General features: G+C 42.3%; 1 protein-coding gene and 1 pseudogene across 1 annotated transcript in view; both read right to left on the bottom strand.

Annotated features, from left to right (window-relative positions):
* The window catches only part of TM4SF4 (transmembrane 4 L six family member 4), a 28,786-nt gene that overhangs the window by 3,822 nt on the left and 3,128 nt on the right, over positions 1 to 21,836 (bottom strand). The window contains exons 3-4 of the mRNA XM_055248473.1: positions 11,963 to 12,099; positions 771 to 960 (exon numbers count right to left, since the gene is read on the bottom strand). Of these exons, the coding sequence (XP_055104448.1) occupies positions 771 to 960; positions 11,963 to 12,099 (327 nt within the window). The remainder of the gene's footprint in view (positions 1 to 770; positions 961 to 11,962; positions 12,100 to 21,836) is intronic.
* Positions 3,694 to 5,039, bottom strand: LOC134733261 (elongation factor 1-alpha 1-like; annotated as a pseudogene).

Genomic DNA, 21,836 nt, shown 5'->3' with positions numbered 1-21,836 from the left:
AAAATAATTTGAGTCATTTAAAGTTTTACCATAATATTAAGTGAATAGACCTTTATTTACATATATTTACATAATCCCCCAGTTAGGGAACTCTCAAGTTTTATTTTTTTCTTCATACATCATTTGTGCTTGTAATAACTTTGTGTATGTATGTGAATAATTGCCTAATTTGATTTGGGAATTAGTTGAAATAATCAGACTGTCTTACTGTCTGCAAGTCTGTTTTTATTTTTAGTATTTTGTTGGTGGTATTTTACAATATTATTTAGTGACTAAAGCCTGAGTGATTTCCCTTTTTTCTTCCCATATATGAACTACCTCTTTTTCTGTATCAGAAATCGTATCAAATACAGGTTTTGCATTGGTATGTACTGTTCATCTGAGGAAGTGAGAACATGATGCCAGCCCAGACTGTGATGTACTATCGCTGACACTTTACCCATATGACAAATGCTCACTTCAGGTGGATCTTCATATAAACATCATTGTAAATGTTTATATATAGACAGAGTCCTTTGTCTCCAGAACTATGGTCAACTGGATGTGAGGCTGAAAATTATGGCCAACTTCAGCCTGGGTGTTTTAACATGTTCTGGGTTCTAGTAATACAATGTGTCTGTCTCCATGAGCTGACAGACTGGGCTGACTGGACTTCCCAACCTGGGCTGGTTTTCTGCCGGTGGCCACATTTATCCCCTCATTCCCTCAGTGCTGGTGGCCTGACCTGGCCTCCCTCATGCTGAGAAGAAACGGCAAAAGCCTTAACTTACCCCACAGCAGCCACAACACTGGCAGTCTCCACAGAGGGTCCCCAGGAGGCCATTGACCACCTGGATGGCGCAGAGAACCATCTGGATTCCTCCTACGACCAGCAGGATGGAGAAGAGGGTCAGATTCCAGGGAACCACATTGGGAGGCTCTTGGCACTTGTTCCATAAGGCCTCATCATTGAGATAATCCCTGTTGGTGATATGGGGGACAAAGGAAACATTTGTAAAAAGTGTGCAATTCCCTCCACTAGAAAGTTACCATAACAATGTTTCTTATGCACTACTTTCCATTCAAAACTAGCTTCACGAGAAAGTATTCTGTACTAACAATTTAAATACCACAAAATTTACAATTTTTGTTGAGTACACCCTGTGTGCCAGACCCTGTTCTAATCACTTCACACATATTCACTCATTTATTCCCCACAGAAACCTCTGGGTTCTCGTTTTTGGTTTCACAAATAAGGAAGCAGATGCACAGAGAGGCTAAGTTACTTTCTCCCAGGTCACACAACTGGCAGAACAATTTTCATTAGCTGTCCAAAAAGATGGGCAAATTCACCATCTATGTTGGGGACAGGAAAATAAAGACACTCCAGGAGCAGAATTTCATAAATGTTCACAGCTTTATCCTAGCTATCATTGTTAGAGACACCGTTTTGACTTTTGACAGATGACTTGTTAAGTGTAGTGGCCATCTGAAGCCATGTAAAGTACAAATGTGTCATATAGCTAAAGGGAAGAGCCTGATTTCAAGGCCTAATTTTAACCAAATTGTGAATTTGACTCACTATATTTTTGTTAACATGTAGGAATCTCTCACACGCAAAGATGTAATTAATTTTCTTCAAAAGGAACAAATAATCTGTTGCCTTAATACATATTTTACATAAACTGTGAATTAGGAAAAACTGCAATATATTTATATTTTATTATATAAAGAGTTTATTGCAATATAAAGGGCATTGGGGCTGGGCGCGGTGACTCACACCTGTAATCCCAAGACTTTGGGAGACCAGGGTGGGCAGATCACCTGAAGTCAGGAGTTCGAGACCAGCCTGGCCAACATGGCAAAACGCTGTCTCTACTAAAAATACAAAAATTAGCTGGGCATGGTGGTGGGCACCTGTAATCCCAGCTACTCAGGAGACTGAGGCTGGAGAATTGCTTGAACCCGGGAGGTGGAGTTTGCAGTGAGCTGAGATCATGTCATTGCACTCCAGCCTGGGCAACAAGAACGAAACTCCATCTCAAAACATAAAAATAAAGGGCATTGTGCCTCGAAGGATAAATGTGAAGTATACTATTTTGAGACAAAAATGAGTAAAGTGGCAAAATCTTGTGGATTATTATGACTCTTTACATTCTTAGAGCCCCAAATTGGTCTCTTTGTTTCCTCCATCCTTTCAGAGCCTTAATGAAAAACTCTTTATCTATCTACTGAATTAACGTTGATGCTATTGTTTTTAGATCTTTATGATAGCCTTCACGGAAAAGGAAGGAATGAACATTTTGCTTTTGATTTCAAAATAAAACATTTTTTATAGCATTGATTCATCTTTCCATAAGAGTACAGGTACTAGCAGCTTGCTAGCTGTGTGCCTTGTGTACTTACCTATAAAATGGGAGTTACATTATCATATCATAGGGTTATTGTCAGGACTACGTGAGTTAGTATGAATAAAGTGCCTAGATCAGTGCTTAGCATATAGTAAGTCCTCAATAAAGGCTAGTATTGTCATTATTTTACTTAATCTAAGCAGTCTGGTCTAATGGAAAGAGCTGGTATTTTGGACTCAGATGAACCCAGGTTTGAACCCAAGCATTCCCCTTACTAGCTATGTATTCCTCATGCAAGTTACTCACCTCCTTTAACATCAGTTTCTTTCTTTTCCTCTTTTTTTAAAAAAATAGACATGGAGGTCTCACTATACTGCCCAGGCTGGTCTCAAACTCCCGAGGTCAGTCCTCCCACCTTGGCCTCCCAAAATGCAGTGATTACAGGTATGAGTCACCACGCCCAGCCAGCGTCAGTTTTTTTTTTTTTTAATCTATATAACAGACTAAGAACCACATCACAATTGTGAGAAGTCACTGAGATGACACACCTTATGTATAGCTGTGTGAGATTGTCCTTTTTTATTTTTTTGAGATGGAGTTTTGCTCTTGTTGCCCAGGCTGGAGTGCAATGGCACGATCTCAGCTCACTGCAACCTCTGCCTCCCGGGTTCAAGAGGTTCTCCTGCTTCAGTTTCCCAAGTAGCTGGGATTACAGACACATGCCACCACACCCGGCTAATTTTGATTATTTTTGGCAGAGGTGGGGTTTCTCCATGTTGGTCAGGCTGGTCTCGAACTCCCGACCTCGAGTGATCTGCCCAAAGTGTTGGGATTACAGTCGTGAGCCACGGCATCTGGCCGACTGTTCTTTTCAGTACTTTTTTTTTCTCATTAAACTTTGCTTTAGAGGGTCTCAAAATTCTGTGGCAGATTTTTGGTCAAGTTGTTTCCATTAGAAAGTACTGATTTTAGAAACTAATAACTTAGCCAGGTGTGGGGACACACACCTGTAATCCCACCTACTTGGGAGGCTGAGGTGGGAGAATCGCTTGAGCCCATGAGGCAAAGGGTGCAGTAAGCTGAGATTGTGCCACTGCACTCCAGCCTGGGTGACAGAGTGAGACCCCTTCTCAAAAAACAAACAAACAAACAAACAAACAACCTAGTAACTTAAAACTGCTGCATGAAAAAAAATCCCAAATGGTCAACAAAACATTCTCCTTTCCTTCTGAAGGTTTTAATTGTTAACATTAACCAGGCTTTTACTATTAAACTTCAACGGCCAAATGAGACAAACAGTTCTGAGGTCGCTCTTCTACCACTGATTAAGACTGTAGTGGCAGGTATTAGGGATAATATTCAGTTAGCCTTCTGAGCTTTCTGGGCAGACTTGGTGACCTTGCCAAGCCTTCTGGTCAGCAATCTTCTTGTTCCGGGCTTTGATGACACCCAGAGCGACTGTCTGTCTCATATCACAAACAGCAACATGACCCAGAGGAGGATAGTCAGAGGAGCTCTCAACACACATGGGCTTCCCAGGAACAACAGTGATGATGGCAGCATCACCAGATTTCGAGAATTTAGGGCCCGCTTCTTACCAGAATGATGATCAATCTTTTCCTTCAGCTCAGCAAACTTGGAAGCAATGTGACCTGTGTGACTAGCAGCAGAGGGGTGTAGCTAGCACTGATTTGGCCTGGGTGGTGCAAGATAAACACTTCAGCAGTAAAGCCAGCTGCTCTAATTGGTGGGTCATTTTTGCTGTTACCAGCAATGTTGCCATTACAAACATCTTTGACAGATGTGTTCTTAACACTGAAGCCCACATTTTCCCCAGGAAGAGCTTGCAACATGGTGCATTTCAACAGACTTGAGTTGTAACGTTGACTGGAGCAAAGGTGACCACCATGCTGGGTTTGAGAACACCAGTTTCCACTTAGCACATAGGGACCAATACCATCAACTTTGTAGACATCTGGAGGGGCAGATGCAAGGGCTGGTCTGTTGGATGAGTTAGTGTTAGGACACAGTCCAGACCTTCAAGCAGCATGGTTCCATTGGCATTGCCATCTTCATGGGTGACTTTACAGCCCTTGAACCAAGGCACATTACTACTTGGCTCTAGCATATTGTCACCATTCCAACCGGAAATTGGTACAGATGCTGCCGTGCTGGGGTTGTAGCCAATTTTCTTAATGTAAGAGCTGACTTTCTTAATGATTTTCTCATGTCTCTTCTGGCTATAGAGTGGCTCGGTGGAATCCATTTTGTTAACACCAACGATTGGTTGTTTCATCCCCAGTGTGTAAGCAAGAAGGGCATGTTCACAGGTCTGCCCATGGAGATATCAGCTTCAGATTCACTAACACCAGCAGCAACAATCAGGATAGCACAGCCAGCCTGAGATGTGCCTGTAATCATGTTTCTGATAAAGTCTCTGTCCTGAGCATCAGTGACTCATGCAGTACTTGCTGGTCTCAAACTTCCACAGGGTGATGTGTCGCACTCACACTCATCTTACCATTTATTCAAGACCCAAGCACACCTGAAGGAGCTCTTTCCCTTCTTAGCAGCATCCTTCTCGAATTCATCAGTGGTTCTCTGGTGATTTATACCACATTTGTCGATCAGTTGGCAAGTAGCAGTGGACTTACCTGAATCTACGTGTCCAATAACGACGATATTGATAGGAGTCTTTTTCTTTCCCATTTTGGTTTTGATTTGGGGTGGTTTTCATGACGCCTGTGTTCTGGTGGCAAACTCATTGTGAAAATGCCTTTTTTTTTCCAACACGAAACACTCATCTTTTTGTTCTGCGTTTTTCCATTTAGTCCTTTCTATCTTTACAATTTTAAAACTTGGTAATTATAAAAGGTTATAAAGATACAATATTTTCCAGGCACACTTTATGAAGAAAAGATCCTGAGGTGAAAGAATTGGCAATCCTGAGTTCCAGGCCTCGTTGGAGAGCCTGCACAGCAGTGGGATGACAGCACCTCCTGGTGGTAGGATTTGTGAAACGTTTACGGGGGAACATAGAAGCAAGGACTGAATTTGGGTGCCTGGAGAAATCATAAGTCCCACTCCTGCTGCAGCCTCACCCCTCACAAACCACCACATAGCCACACTCAGGCCCTTCTTCTTTCCCTTCAAACTCTTCAGTTCTGGCGGTCTTTGAGAGTCTGGCATAAAAGCCTGTGTTCACGTTCAGTTTGATCATTGTGTCCAACTCCCCAAACCCAGGGAGAGAGGGGACCTGAGTTTTTCATGGACCTGGCAGTGAAGCAAGGAGAGCAGAAGCAGTTTAGATGCACTTAACTGACATTTTAAAGCATCCAATTATTATGCAGGTGTTTCCACTTGAGCTGTAGTAATCCCATCAACGTGGGAGCAGAAAGCCACGAATTTCACAGAACTCTCTTCTCAGCTGAGGACAGAAACCAGGGGGCCCAAATACTAATGCTTTGTTGGCCCGCTCTGTCTGGTGAATTCAGATGCCACCTCCTCTGGGAGAAGCTCCACATTGCTTCTGCCCTCAGCCTGGGTTTGGTTTCCTTCTGTGCTCCCCAGGGCTCTGTGTTTCCGCCCCTATTGTACAGAGCCCCTGGACCCTGCGCTGCCATCACCTGTCCATTTGTTTGTCTTCTCTTCAGGACTATAAACTTCCAAGGGCAAAGACCATGTGCCACCGTCTCTGTCCCCAGTTCCAGCACAGGCAGTGCTTCATAAATAGCAGCAGCTCTCATTTCCTGGGTCCTCTGTGCCAGGTTCTGGGCTAGCTGCTTTCTATCATCTTTCCTAATGCTCCAAGGAGATGCTACTTTATTTGAACAGTGCTTGGCATAGGGTAACCTTCAGTAAACACTCACTGAATGAATGAACATATACCCATTTTACAGATTAAAAAGGTGAGGCTAGTAAATGGAAGTGCCTGGGTTTGATCTTAGGTCTGTCTGACTCCAAAGCCAGTGCTCTGACCCATTACACAAATGCCCTTTGTTGGAGTAGTTATTTCCTTAGCATACTTGAAATGATTTATTTATGACATTTGATTTATACATCTACAATAGTATGTGAGTCAAGGGTTACTTATATCACAATAAAGAGGTTTTTTTTTTGTGCCTTATTTATGCCTGGTTGAAAGGATTGAAATTAAGTCACAGAATCATTATAAAAGCATAACATTTTTAAAGTTATAGTGCATAAAAATAAATTCCATTTACAATAATACTTTATATTCATAAAAATGAATAATAAGGCTGAATCAAGCAAGTATGTGGTAGGAACTGTGCTGAATGCTTTATGTACCTTGTGTTATTTACTCTTACCTGAACCTGTGAGGTGGATGTTGCTGTTACTCCCATTCATTTCACAGATGAAGCCTGAGAGATAAATGGTATATGGCAGAGGTATGGCTAGACCCTAAGTCAGCCAAGGGCAAAACTGGCTCCTAATATTTGTGAACTGTTTCTGGTTCATGAAAGCTAAGATTACATGGTGCAAATCCAATCTCATCCTATTAAGGTGGCTTTCAGCTCTTGGGAATATGTTCACAAGCAGCTTATGATGTTCTTTGCTAATAAGTAATTTCTGAAGTGCAAATCCAGATGATCTTAGCTGAATGTCAAGGCAGAACATTTAACTGTGTTCAGTTCAGTGTCTGAACCACAGATGTGAGGGTGCTCTCCTTGCCCTTGACTTTTTCTAAGGAGGTGAAGAGTTGCAGCCTGGCCCAGGAGTGCCATGCATAGCCCCCGCCCTCCCCGACTACTGACCACTCCTGGCTCGTCCTCTGCTTCCCCTCCTTTGGCTGTCCCCACACCCTGTGCAGGCTGCTTTCCTTTCAGCAGCTCAGGGTCAAGGGAGGGATGACCAATTGTCTCAGGAAGGAAGACCTTGGATGGGTGGAGGTTCTACTTCAAAGGAAGCCAAGAGGGTATATTTCAAAATGCCCAGGTTTCTTTTTCCTTCTAGGGTGTTTCTTTAATATGGTTCTCAGGACAGAATGAGTTAACTACTTTTGCTCCCTCCCTTAATATTATCACCAAAAAACATTTCTGAGGAAAACAGTGCTAAATGCTATGGCATTGCAGAGCCCTGGGTTTTGTGCACTAGGTTCGAAATCTCAGAGTCCACCTTGATTACCTTCCCCCTTTCTCTTCACACCTAAACCTGATGACTCCATCTCAAACACTCTCTGAAATTTGTCTTTTTTGAGCCCCAATTCTGCTGCCTGGGTGATGTTCACCATCTTATCTGGATTATGATGCCAGCTTTTATCTCTCTTTAGTTCCTGAATCCTCCTATTCACTTTCCACATCACTAGCACCATCATGCCTCTTAAAATCCAAAGTAGCCATGCCATGTCTTGCTTGAAGTCCCCTGCTGTGCCCTGATGTCCTGAAGGTCTGGCTGCCTCTCAGTCTCACCACATCGTGTGGCGGCCCCTTCTGCAAATCTCTCCTCATTCACACTGAGCTTCTGCCACACAGTGCTCTGATGTTCCCTGAGCATGTCAGCCTTTTCATGCCTGAAATGTGCTTCTCCTCCCTCACTGGAAGGCAAAGTTCTGCTCATCCTCCAAAATCAGCCCATGTCACCTTCTCGAAGAAGTTTCCCCCGCACTCCTTCTCCATCTCACACTTTCTGCATTATGAGGATCTGTTCCATGTGTTCACCCTAACCCACATGCTGATAGGGTAGGAACCATGTCTATTCGTTTTTTGTTCCATGTTTGAGATAGGCTTCAGCACAAAATAAGATACTGACTACATATATATAAGTGTGTGTGTATATATATATACACACACACATATATGTCTATATATACACATATATATAAAAGTAGATATGTGCATATGTAGATATATAAGTGTGTGTGTGTGTGTATGTATATATATATATATATATATATTTTTTTTTTTTTGAGACAGGGTCTGGCTCTGTTGCCCAGGCTAGAATGCAGTGGCATGATTATGGCTCACTGCAGCCTTGACCTCCTGGGCTCAAACAATCCCCCCACATCAGGCACCTGGAGTAGCTGGGGCTACAGGCATGCACAACCATGCCCAGCTAAGTTTTTAATTTTTTTTTTTTTTTGTAGAGGGGCGCTGGAGCGGGGAGTTCTCCCTATGTTGCCCAAGCTGGTCTTGAACTCCTGGGCTCAAGCAGTCCTTCCACCTCAGCATCCCAAAGTGCTGAGATTACAGGCATCAGCCAACACTCACAGCCAATTAAAAAAAAAATTCTTCTACTAGTTACTAGCCATGGAGCCCTGGGAAAATTAACCTTTTTGAGCTTCATTTTTCTCTTTCAGGGATAAAAATTCTTCTCAGATTTATGAGGAAGATTAGGTGAGATAATGCACATAAAAACATTTAGCACTTAATCATTGGGAAGAAAAAGAAGGAAAAAAGGAGGAAGAGGATAGAAAGAAAAAAGAGAAGGAAAACAAGAAAAAAGGGGAGGGAAGAGGAAAAAGAACAAGAACAAGAAGAAGCAGTTGCCACCATGGCTGCCTTTTGGTAATAAGGGACAAATGACAACTGTCTTGAGTTCTTTTATTTTGGCTCATACAAGTGACTGATCCTTTCTACTCTCTGAGCAGCTGTGTATGAGTGTTAGGTTTCCAGCTATAACAACGGTTACTATATGCTTATGTGGATAAGAAGAGTCCACACACCCTTTTTAGCTATCAGATACCAGTATAGTACTGTGTAGTAAAAGGTGTAGGAGGTAGAATCCCATGAGTTTTGCCAACAGGAAATCTAGGCAAAAAGCAGACAGTATGAGTCAATATAAATTGTGTTCTAGAAAAAGCACTGTGACTTGGAGTGAGAAAACTTGGATTTGAGCTTCTGCCACTAAGAAACTGTATTCTTCTTGGCAAGTCACTTGTCCTCTCTGGGCCTTGGCTGTCCTGCCTCTGAAGGAGAGTTAAATAATCCCATAAACTTTTTGTGAGGATCAAATGAAACAATGTAGGTGACAGCACTTTGTTAACTGAAAACACCAAGCAATAGAAGTTTCAGTTATTGCCATAAGAAATTCAAGGGGAACTTCTGCAGTCAGAGGGAAGATTTGGAGCTGGCAGTGGTAGATAACATCAAAGAGGAATATGAGCTCTTGTCTCAGAAGGGAGGAAACAGGATTTGAGGAGACAACAGAATGCTGCTGAAGGTTTGCCAGATGGCAAAGAGGGTGCAGTGAGACCTAGGCCCATCCCCTGAATGCCCTTCCTGTAGCCATCATGGCATATTTTATACCTTACACAAAGAGCAGTCTTACATTTTACAGGGGATTAAATTAAAACATAAGTAGTCAAAATCATTCTTAAATAGCCTGTAAATCATCTGGAAACTGTGATATATACGGTTTTGTAATACATCCCTGTACAGTAATTTTTTATCACATTATAGTTTGAAGCAGCTGTACAGATGTCTCTGTGTTCAAATCATTCTCCCTTCAGGTAATTATCAAAGCTGCACAGTGAACAGAAGATAGAGAATTCTGAAATGTTTCCGCTTGCCTGCAAGGTTTACCCTATTATGTTTTTATTATCAAATCTTTATAATCTGGTGCCTGTTCTTGATACTGGTTAGTTGCTATTGTGAGGGGTAGATAAAATGACATATTTGAAAGCATCTGTTACGGAGTAATGCACAATAAATGGCTGCAATGAGAATGAAAACTTGCTTCTCCAGAAGTACTAATATGAGGAACTTCAAAAAGTCGTTTCCTGTCCTTCCCTCAGTTTGGCATTTAGTGTGGTGGCCCACAGGCCAGCTGTCACTCCTGACCTTGGGCATTGATCCCATCCCATCCCAAGTAGGGCGTGCGTGTGTGAGGGGAGGGTGTTAGTTCCTGCAGTCAGAACATGCGAGGCCATTGTATGGCTTTGGAGTGTTTTTTGGCATCTGTTATGTTTTTTTTTCTCCCTCCTTTGTTTTGGACATAGATTTATTTCAATTGACTTCAATTTTCTAGGGTAGTATTAATCACATAACAGAAAAAATAGAAAAATATGTTTACTGCGGCACTGATGTTGCTGGAATTAATAGAGGGCTCCTTGAAGAAAGACATAATCTGTAGCTTCACACACACACACCCCTAGGTGGAGAGAGTGAGCTGTCAAGGGAAGACTCTCAATGGGGGCCGGTTGGGGGGCTCAGCCTGCTGGGATCTGAGTTCGATGCTCAAGCAAGCCAACCCCATGGTAGTGTAGCCCCAACAGTCCTCTCTGCATGATAAGAGGGCTTTTCACATAGTAAACTGAATGTATTTGGAAACCGCTGCACAAGGTATGAGGATATTAGAGAACTTGTATTGCTTAACTGTGAGAAAGGTGGGGATATTTCATGTGGGACGTCTGTGAACAAACCGAGACCATGTATCACAGAGAACTAGGCCCCTTCACTTTCCCAGCCTGAAGCCCGTTCTTAAGATTCTTTAGAATCTCACAGTAAATGAATACGTAGAGGTTTGAGTTAATATATTGGTGTTCTACAGATTTTTTTTAGGCACGAATCCATTCTTCATGTGCAGGAAGACCCTGTAATTATATTTCCTGACTCTGTGAGATGTGCCAGTCACTGTCAGGCAGAGGGGCTGAGATGGTGAACAAAACAAAAATGCTCCAAGCCCCCTTGGAGGTTAAAGTCTAGTGCAGCTTGGCCTAACAGATCCATTTACCATGATGGAAATGTTCTAGATCTGTGCTATTCAATACAGTAGCTACAAGCCCTATATGGCTACTGGGTACTTGAAATATGGCTACTGTGATAAAGGAACTGAATTTTTAACTTTATTTCTATAAATGAATTTGAGTTTAAGTAGCTCCATATGGCTGCTGGCTACTGGACTGAACAGTGCCGTCCTGGTCAGTGCAGGACAGAAGGATGTGTACTGTGAAAGGCTAAGACTTGAAGTCAGAAGTCCTGAGTTTGAGCCCTGGCACTGTCCTCAACTAACAATGTGACTTTGAAGCTAGTTAAACTTACTAAGCCTGCCTTGGCACAGAGTAATTACCTCTTGAGGTTATTACGAAGATTAAATTATAAATTTGTGGGATAAAGATCTTTACAATCTACAAAGTACCATGAAAATATGAAATGTTATTTTAATGAGTCTATTAACATTAACATGAGAAACCTACAATGATTTCAATGTCATTTTCTGTACATTTGCACTTAAACGATTGTTTAATTATAGGCAATTTGGGGTATTGGTGAAAGCCCTTGGGCCCAGTTAATGGTTAATTATTCTTGTTTTCTATTATAAGATTTGTAATGAAAACTATTACTCTGTTTATTAATATTATTAGTTGCCTTGTGTTGCTGCTAATAAATATTTGGGTGCAAGGGATGACACAACAAATCTCTTCCTTCCCTCAGGCCAAAGGAGGCATCCAACCTCTTTTAGTTATTTCTCCTGGGGTCTGTCAAAGGAGCAATTAGGGGTGAGATCCTATGCAACTTTGCTGTATTCCACAACTCCAGCTCTGCCTCAAAGGAGCACCAAGCCTGAGGCTTGCATAACGATGAAGACATGGCATTGTGTGCGTCTCCCCTTGGGCAATTTATCTGCCCATGCCCCTTGTGGTGACCGGTGGGCATTGCAGGGTGTGGCCTTACCCGTCGTGGAAGGGGTAGCCCCATGTATTATTGGCCATGAGGCATTTAGGACCCTTGTTGATTGAAATAGCTGAGATGATAAACGAGTATCCAGCTCCCAAGAATCCAACCACAGCAAATATCGTGGAGGTGAACATCTGAAAGAGAGGAAGAGAGACAGTCACGTTCTCTAGGTGGTCCAGAGGATACACTCAGCAAACCTAATCCACCTGCTGTTGAACATGGTGACTACAAGAAGTTATGGGGTACGAGCTAGTCTTTATAGTAGATGGGGCCTGTGGGGTCTTCTAGAATGAATTTTGGTGTCTTCTTTTCCCTTCTTCACCCCCATTTCCATTTCTTTTTCACCTTTTCATTGATGACGGAGGTGTTGGTTCTGTTACCTTCGAGCCATGGCCTTTTAATCTTGTTAAAGATAAACTCTCCTCCCCAGGGCTGATATATAAAGCCAATCTATTATAGAATCAAAGAACCTTAGGATTGGCAGTAATCTTTTTTTTTTGAGAAGGAGTTTCACCCTTGTCGCTCAGTCTGGAGTGCAATGGCGTGATCTCAGCTCACTGCAACCTCTGCCTTCCAGGTTCAGGGGATTCTCCTGCCTCAGCCTCCTGAGTAGCTGGGATTACAGGTGTGCGCCACCATGACCAGCTACTTTTTTTAGTAGAGACAGGGTTTCACCATGTTGGCTAGGCTGGTCTTGAACTATTGACCTCAGTTGATTCACCTTCCTCGGCCTCCCAAAGTGCTGGGATTACAGACATGAGCCACCGTGCCTGGCCTGGCAGTAATCTTAACTTTTCTGGTCAAATTATCCTGCTAAAGCCAGTCACTGTGATGTCTCATGTGATAGGCCGGTTCTACTTATGAGAAAGAGTAAAAGTTTAGAACTCCTCCTCATTGGCCCTCATTATGTTCCTCGAGGCCAGAAAGATCAAGTCTAACCTGTCTTCCATTTGGCATCAGTCTTTACAATATCTGAAGATTGCCTTGATTTCTCTCACCCCTTCCACCCTTGGAGCATTTTCTCTTCTTTAGGTTAAACAATCCAAAAAATTCCATTCTTTTAAATATTTTTCTATGATGGAGATTAATGAAAAACAGATTAGACTACCATATTGTTTATTCAACTATAAAATCAAGATAGAATTATTGACTGCGAAAGGCAGAAGCAACCCTGGAGTCCAACTAGGTTAACTCCCTCTTACCGATGAAAAAAGGTAGGCCCAGGGATGTTAAGAACTTATGCAATATCCATTCTAGACAGTAACTAGAGAGTAGCATGAAAACATTTACAGTTTTGGAAGAAGAGGCAGAAAACGATCACCTCTATTGCTTTGATGACAAAGCACAGGGTTTAAAGTCAGCAGGCCCAGACCCAGGCTCATATCTCAGCTTTGCTAGTCTTCTCTGTGTAATGCCTTTGCATAATGAATGTGTCCTCAGAGCCTTAGTTTTATCATCTTAAAATGGGCATGATAGAGCCCACCTTAAATGTCTGTTGTGAACATTAGACGTGGCAACCTAAGCTAACGATCAGCTATTTTCCCTTTTGCCTTTCATGTTATTAACAATATTATCATAATACATATCTGGGATGGGGTGAGGTTTGAAGGTGAAGAGGACCTGATCGTGCCTGGGTGATTGGAATCTATGTAATAATGGAGTTCTACTTTAGCTGGGATTCATTTTCATATCATATATCAATGTATTTTTGATGCAACTTTTAAAAAAATTCTCTTTAATAGAAAATTTAACTCTTTTGCCAACTCATCTGATTGATGCAACGTTTTAATACTGAGCTCTAACTTCATGTGCTTTGTCTGACTCTCCTTGTAGAACTGACCCTTCATTCTTCATCTCTTCCAACCCCCGTACTCTAGATTGCACAAACTTCTATCACAGCACAATGCCTCTAATACAATAATGCACAGGTTTTTTTGTTTTTGTTTTTAGACAGGGTCTTGCCCTGTCACCCAGGCTGAGTGCAGTGGTGCAATCGCAGTTCGCTGCAGCCTCAACTTCCTGGGCTCAAGTGATCTTCCCACTTCAGTCTCCTGAGGAGCTCGGATTACAGGCATGCACCACCATGCCCAACTAATGCATAGCTTTTTATGGCTGTCTTCTCCAAATAGAGCACAAGTTCCTTGAAGTCACAGACAATAAGTTATTTGAAGATAGGGCATTGTTCCACACTTAGCATAGTCTTAACAGTTTTCCTTCTTCCTAGCTTATCAAAGGCACTGGATAATGAATTGTTGCATATTTTCAATGACTAAGGTTTCATATTACTAATTGTTTAGATTTTTCCCGTTATTGTTTATGTTTAGGGTATCTAAATCCGCTCTCGGCATCCAGAACATTCATGACTTTAACCTAGGTCAGAAGTAAGTGAAGATTTTAGTAAATTTCTCGTGTTAGAACAGGCAATCTCTTTTCCAAAGGATGTAAGGTTGAATAAGTTTGAGAATTGCTAGATTACATAACTCAGTTTCATTCCTGCTGCACTCCTAAAAATATAGTACTTATGAAACATGAATTTGTGTAAACTTCTGAGAATGAAATCTATTACATATGCTGGAATATAAGGAAAATCATTCACTCTCACATTATTCCTCAGAAATGAAGCAATTACCTTAGAGTTGAGTCCTTATTTCATTTATCAGGCAATAATGTATTCCCTCAAACACTTTATTTTGAACAACCAAGTACTGCATAGAGAAGACATCAGTCAGAAACAACTCAATCATTGTTAGATGACAGAATTGTGTTAAAAATTTTTTCTTAACATATATTTATTAATTATTATAAAAAGGTTGAACCCATAGTTCCTAGTTCTGGATATTATAGTTAACAAGGTATTCTAGGCCTTGTCATAGTTTAAAGGGTATTCTAGGCCTGGCGCAGTGGCTCACGACTGTAATCCCAGCACTTTGCGGGGCTGAGGCTGGTGGATCTTGAGGTCAGGAGTTCAAGACCAGCCTGGCCAATATGGTGAAACCCCATCTCTACTAAAAATATAAAAAAATTAGCTGGGCACAGTGGTGTGTGCCTATTTTCCCAGTTACTCGAGAGGCCAAGGCAGAAGAATTGCTTGAACCTGGGAGGCGGAGGTGGCAGTGAGCCGAGATCACACTACTGCACTCCAGCCTGGGTAACAGAACGAGACTCCACCTCCAAAAAAAAAAATTAGCGGGGTGTGGTGGCCCATGCCTGTAATCGCAGTTACTCAAGAGGCTGAGGCAGGAGAATCGCTTGAGCCCGAGAGGCAGAGGTTGCATTGAGCCAAAATCGCGCCACTGCACTCCAGCCAGGGTGACAGAGCAAGAGTCCATCTCAAAATAATAAATTAAATAAATAAATAAATAAATAAATTGCATTCTAAAATAAGCACACTTCGTGTGTATAATTGTGGAGATCATTAATATATACCTGTAGGAGGAATGTTTGAACATTGCCTTTGTCTTTTGAGAATTGATATTTGTAACTAAGGGTGAAATTTCCCCTGACAACATCATGCATAGACACATAAATGTTGTATTCAGACTTAAACGGAAAAGAAGATGTGCTGTGGGAGTCTTTTGATGGCTCAAAGTGTGTCTTTAGTAGTAGCAAAGACATTGATTAAAAGAAACATGAATATTTATTTATTTTAAAATAAATGGGCCGGGTGCAGTGGCTCAAGCCTGTAATCCCAGCACTGTGGGAGGCTGAGGTGGGCAGATCACTTGCACCCAGGAGTTCAAGCCCAGCCTGGGCAACATGGCAAAACCTCACCTCTACAAAAGCTACAAAAATTAGCCAGGCATGGTAGTGTGCGCCTGTAGTCCCAGCTACTCAGGAGGCTGAGGTGGGAGAATTGCTTCAGCATGGGACATGGAGGTTGCAGTGAGCAGAGATCACACCACTGCAATCCAGTATAGGCGACAGAGTGAGACTCTGTCTCAAAATAATAATAAATAAAAAAAGGGAGAAATGTCAGTTCACAATCAATATATTAAAATTATTTCATATTTTATATAACATGATTTAAAATATGTTTATGTCACTGAAAGTTTATATGTTATTGTTGGTTAAAGAGCTTTTCTGAAGTTTCTTCATGGGAAAATAAGACATGGTTTTATGTTCAGATTTGCCTTATACTTGCAATTGAGTATACATTGTACTTGCAGTTTTCCATTCTTATTGGATTCTATAAGGTTTTTTTTTTTTTTTTTTTTTTCTACCAAGAGTCCTTGTAAGAAAACACTCTGGAAAATGCTGCTACATTTTTTTTTTTTTAGTTTATTTTAAATAGAGCTAGAGTCTCACTGTGTTGCCCAGGCTGATCTCGAACTCCTGGTCTCAAGCCATCCTCCTTCCTTGGCCTCCCAAAGTACTGGGATTACTGAGCCATCATACCTGGCCTACAATTCTTACTGAGAGTTTATATGGCTGGTTTTCTGTTTCTTAGCCGCCTCCATGCTCCAACCAAGTTTCTGTTCAGTTAGATATAGCTAGTATAACTCTAGGACTAGAGCAAGCAAAATCTTACACTTCGGGCAGTTTCTTCTAATGCTACCTACCGCCCTTTCAGAGATAGGTTCTGAGTGGTCTGGAAACATTTGTTGACATATGGCAGATTGAGTAGTCTTCATGAAAGACTAGGTTGTCACAGAGAAAAACAGATTCTATGAAGGAAGGGGGTCTCAGCACATTTTATGGATAAATCACAGGAAGCAAGATACATGCTGTGTCATTCTGCTTTAAGTTATTTCACATTGGGAAGTCTTAAAAATGACAAATTCTCTAGAATCAATTCCTAGAGATATGATCAGTCAAAAAGCCAGCATAGAATAATTTCAATTTATCATGGGTTTCATGACACAAAATGTTCAAGGAAGAAAGGCCAGGCTTGGTCCTGTAATCCCAGCACTTTGGGAGGCCAAAGCTGGCAGATCGCTTGAGCCCAGGAGTTTGAGACCGGCCTGGCCAAAATGGTGAAATTCCATCTCTACAAGAAATACAAAAATTAGTGAGGGATGGTGGTGTGTGCTTGTAGTCCTAGCTACTCGGGAGGCTGAGGTGGGAGGATCGCTTGAGCTCAGGAGGCAGAGGTTGCAGTGAGCTGAGATCGCACCACTGCACTTCAGCCTGGGCAACAGAGCCAGACTCTGTCTAGAAAAAAAGAAAAGCAAGGTTTTTGAGATCAAGTTGAGTACATTACAGGGTAGACACTTCAAAATTGGTATTATTTACAGTAAATAGGCAAAAGTCCTGGGATATCTCTGGAAGGAGACAGTAATTGAGAACAGTGGGGACCTCTGAGGAGGGAAGTTGGCAGACTTTGGAATCAGATAAGGGAGTCTTCCTTTGCGGTTTTTGTGCTATGGGCATGCTCTACCTGGTCTGAGTGAATAAATGGTGAAGAAGGACACTACTGTGTTGTGGTCAAAGGTATGGATTACAGGCAGATGGATCTGGATCTGAGTTCTGGTTCCTCCCTGGTGATCTTGGGAAGTTAATCTTTTTTATTCCAGTTCTTCTTCTGTAAAATAAGGCTCATTAATAAGTACCTGCCTTACCGATAATATGTAAGATAGCCTAATTAGTAAAGGTACACACCTCTGGAAAATCAGATCATCCCCAGGTGGGATAGGCTACTAGTAATCCCCAGTGCCTCACTGATAGGACACCTAGAATTATTTCTCCTGTTTCCAAGGTTTGGATAATTTCCCATGACATTAACAAGCACTTGATCAATGTCATTATTATATTATAGTATTTTTGTTATTATATCCTCACACACACTTACTTTCCACAAATACAGAGAGAATACTCTGGAGAAAAAAAATTCAACGGGCTAATTCCCTCATAGCTGCTCAGTGCACATATTCTGCTCACATTGTTAAAGAAATGTGTATAGCATACGCTGCAAATGTTTCCTTTGAAAGAGTAGATAAGAAGGCCTGCAATCATATGTCCTCTAACTCATCAACTGCCAGCTTGAAGACCTCCCTTTCTGTTGGGCTCTGGAGACAGACAGGTTCCATCAGATCCCAGCTCTGTCTCCACACATGGTGTGTCCTGGGGTCATGTAGGTGCTTATGTTGGCCAAAGCATGTCCTTAGAGCAGGGACATTCCTCCTTAGTAAGGAGGAATAGAGATTACCTGAAGTGTTTTTTCTTCTTAAAAATTAATATCCTCTATTTTTTGCCTGGGCTGGGCTTGGGAAGGGAGTGGGGGAAGTGGCAGTCAGAAACTTAACTTGCAGGAGCCCCAGTTTCCTCATGTATAAAATGAGGAGCTTAATGCCGAATTCAGAGGGTTATTGTGAGGACTGAGTGTGATAAATATGGAAGCCCATTTTCTCTCCTAGGTGTTCACTTACTTCATCCATCCAACAAGTACTTATTGAGGATCTGTGTGTCCTCCATACCCTAGGCACTTAGTTGGTACTTCCCTCCTCTTCCCTTACAACAAATGCTTGCAAAATCTTCACCTAGAACTTACAACATCCTTATGAGAGATAGTAACAGCCACGATCCATTTTGTAGCAAAGGGTTTTGAAGCATAGAAAATATTTACTGAAGATGCCGGCGTGGTGGCTCATGACTGTAATCCCAGCACTTTGGGAGGCCAAGGCAGTCAATCAAGAGGGCAGAAGTTTGAGATCAGCCTGGCCAACATAGTAAAACCCCGTCTCTACTAAAAATACAAAAAATTAGCTGGGAGTGGTGGCGGGTGCCTGTAATCCCAGCTACGCGGGTGGCTGAGACAGAAGAATCGCGTGAATCCAGGAGGCGGAGGTTGCAGCGAGCCGAGATTGCGCCAACCTCTTGCACACCAGCCCGGGCGACAGTGCAAGACTCTGTCTCAAAATATAAATAAATAAAAATAAAATAAAATATGTAGAAGTAGAATAAAAATAGGAGCTTAGGGAGAAAACATCTGGAAAAAAAAGAAATAAAAATCCATACGTTATTTTTTTCTTTCAATATATTCCATTTCTCTAAAGGAATTGTCTTTCTTAAATCTTCCTCAAGCTGGCTGTCATTCCAAGGAATGAGGAGGTAGATTAGCGATGCTTTTGGCCTGCAGGACCTCTGCAAGAGGAAGTCTCCAGAAACGCTCACTCAGGAGGCGTCTCTAGGGGGCACTGATGAGCCAGGCACGGGAAGAAGTGCTGACCACAGCACACAGACTAAGTTAGGACGTGACCAAGACCTTTCTTCAAAACAGGGAGGCTGATCATCTGGCCTGCCTATGGGTGGGGTGGGCCTTGATCTATCTAATATGCTTTAAGGACGGTGAAATGCCTGCCTACCCAACACTTATCCTCATCAATCTACCTTTGGTCTCATTATTAAAGACACTCCTTTGAGTCAAATCCAAGCTTTACAAAAGACTCTTAATAAAACACGTACTTAACATAAACGACTTGACAAAATTAATTTGCTGCCCCACTGGGCCCTGAAAGATCCATTTTTTAGAAGGATTAGAGGGCAGGAGATGCTGATCAGCCACCGACATGCTGCCAAGGAGCCACTGAGAATCTCGGGTTTGGGAGGAAGAAGCTGTGACCTGAAAACAAACCCAGGCCAGGGTTCTCACTATTTTTGCTCCAGGGCTCACTTTTCCTGGCTCTCCTTTAGCCTAATTTATTTGAAAGAGCGCAGGCCTTTGGAGCTGAGCTTCAGTCTTGTTCTGCCTCAGAGGAGAGCCATTTTCTCGGCTTTACCAAGAAACTATGAATCGGGTGATCCAAGATTCTTTCCAGCTTATTGTCTTGCTTTATCTCTGCAGCCACCACATCCTGCTTCTCCTATCTCCTACTTGGTTTTGCTACCCGAGGAAAGGAAAGAGAATGGTGCAGTTGGCCTCTGGGGAATGTTCCAGAAAGATATAATGCAGATGAGAGAAGAGAGAGAGGAGCCAGGAAAATAAATGACAGAGAGCAGACTGTAGAGAGGACAGAGGATTCAGCCCAGCAGCTGGTGGCCCAGTCTTTGTCTGCCTCACAGGCCTTTGCACCTGCAGGGCTTCCTATGCAGTGCTCCCTATGCAATGCTCCACAGAAGCCCTGTGTCCCTGAAGGAGCTGGAGCCTGGAGGGGAATGTGTGAGCCTCTGGAAAATAATTCAGAACTTCAGCAGTATAGTTCTCTCCAAATTAGTCTGTATTTTTGCTTCTTGTCTGACAAAATGCAAATACCTTATTTTAGAAAAATGATTAGCCAGGTAAGGTGGGGAGCACCTGTAGCACCAGCTACTCAGGAGGCTGAGTGGGGAGGACTGCTTGAGTTCAGGAGTTCCAGAAGTTTGGGACCAACCCGGGCAACATAGTGAGACCCCCAACCACCTCAAAAAAAAAAAAAAAAAAAAAAGAAATGATTATTGTTTGATGCTCCAAAGCCTTAGAACATAACATTAAGCAAACAAGAGTCTGAAGCAAGGGGCATGCGCTTAATGGTCTTAGGGGCAGGGAAGAGACCCTAACTGAGTAGAGCAGACAGGGTGGGCCCTGTGGGGCTCAGCCGGGCCCAGTGAAGGCTGCTGTTGTGCCAAAATGCAGGCTAGGGGTGCCAGATTAATTTTTTATTTCTTAGGAAAAAAAAGTCAGATATCTAGATACTTTATGTTCTATCTCTGAATTTTTAAAAATTGGCAGCTGATTAAAAAACAAAACAATCAGCCAGGCGCGGTCGCTCACACCTGTAATCCCAACACTTTGGGAGGTCGAGGCAGGCAGATCAACTGAGGTCAGGAGTTCGAGACCAGCCTGGCCAACATGGTGAAACCCTGTCTCTACTAAAAATACAAAAAAAATTAGCCAAGCGTGGTGGCAAGCGCCTGTAATCCCAGCTACTCGAGAGGCTAAGGCAGAAGAATCACTTGTACCCAGGAGGCGGAGGTTGCAGTGAGCTGAGATTGCATCATCTCACTCCAGCCTGGGGGACAAGAGTGAGACTTCGTCTAGAAAAAACAAAACAAAGCAAACCAAAACAAAAAAATCAAAGACAAGAAATCCTTCTGCTGGCTACCCAGCATGTGGTCAACCCTGGCCCAGGGCAGCCATGCTAGGTGCCTTGGTTTACAGTCTGGCGCAGCTGGTCCTTTGATGGACACTGCCTCATCATTTGGATGGCCAGTTGGTCATTTGGAGTAGTTATCCTCAATTCATGCCAAGGGCAGGTTCCACATGGAGGCTTAGACAGCCCCCACAGACAACTTGTATTGGGAAGACCAAATATTTCAGATCCTATTGACTCAAAACTTTTTTAATGAAATGTGCTTATAAAAACAATTTTTTTTCAGCCACGTGTAGTGGCTCATGCCTGTAATCCCAGCACTTTGGGAGGATGAGGTGGGTGGATCACCTGAGGTTGGGAGTTCGAGACCAGCCTGGCTAACATGGAGAAACAGCATCTCTACTAAAAATATAAAATTAGCCGGGCATGGTGGCACGTGGCTGTAATCCCAGCTACTCGGGAGGCTGAGGCAGGAGAATCACTTGAACCCGGGAGGCAGAGGTTGCAGTAAGCCGAGATCTCGCCATTGCACTCCAGCCTGGGCAACAAGAGCTAAAATCCATCTCAAACAAATAACAACAACAAAAAGACAAACTTTTTTTTGCCTTCATCTTGACTTCATTTACATCTAATTTTAAAAACCAAGTTTTGTGTAATACTTAGAATGCTATTTTACTTCTCACTGTGGTTATATGTAAACCTAAAAACAAAAATAAAGCAAACAAAAGATCCCTTATTTTATATTAGCCAGTCTTTAGCCTTTTACTCAGCACCAGTTGTGAAATTTTAGATTTCTGAAGTAAATGACCTTCTTTCTTTTAATCCTATTTTCCTAATTGCTAATTAAAAAAAAGTCCTCATCTCCA

The sequence above is a fragment of the Symphalangus syndactylus genome, chromosome 17 (genome assembly GCF_028878055.3).
Source record: "Symphalangus syndactylus isolate Jambi chromosome 17, NHGRI_mSymSyn1-v2.1_pri, whole genome shotgun sequence".
Lineage (NCBI taxonomy): Eukaryota > Metazoa > Chordata > Mammalia > Primates > Hylobatidae > Symphalangus > Symphalangus syndactylus.
This window is presented reverse-complemented; position numbering and strand designations above follow the sequence as displayed.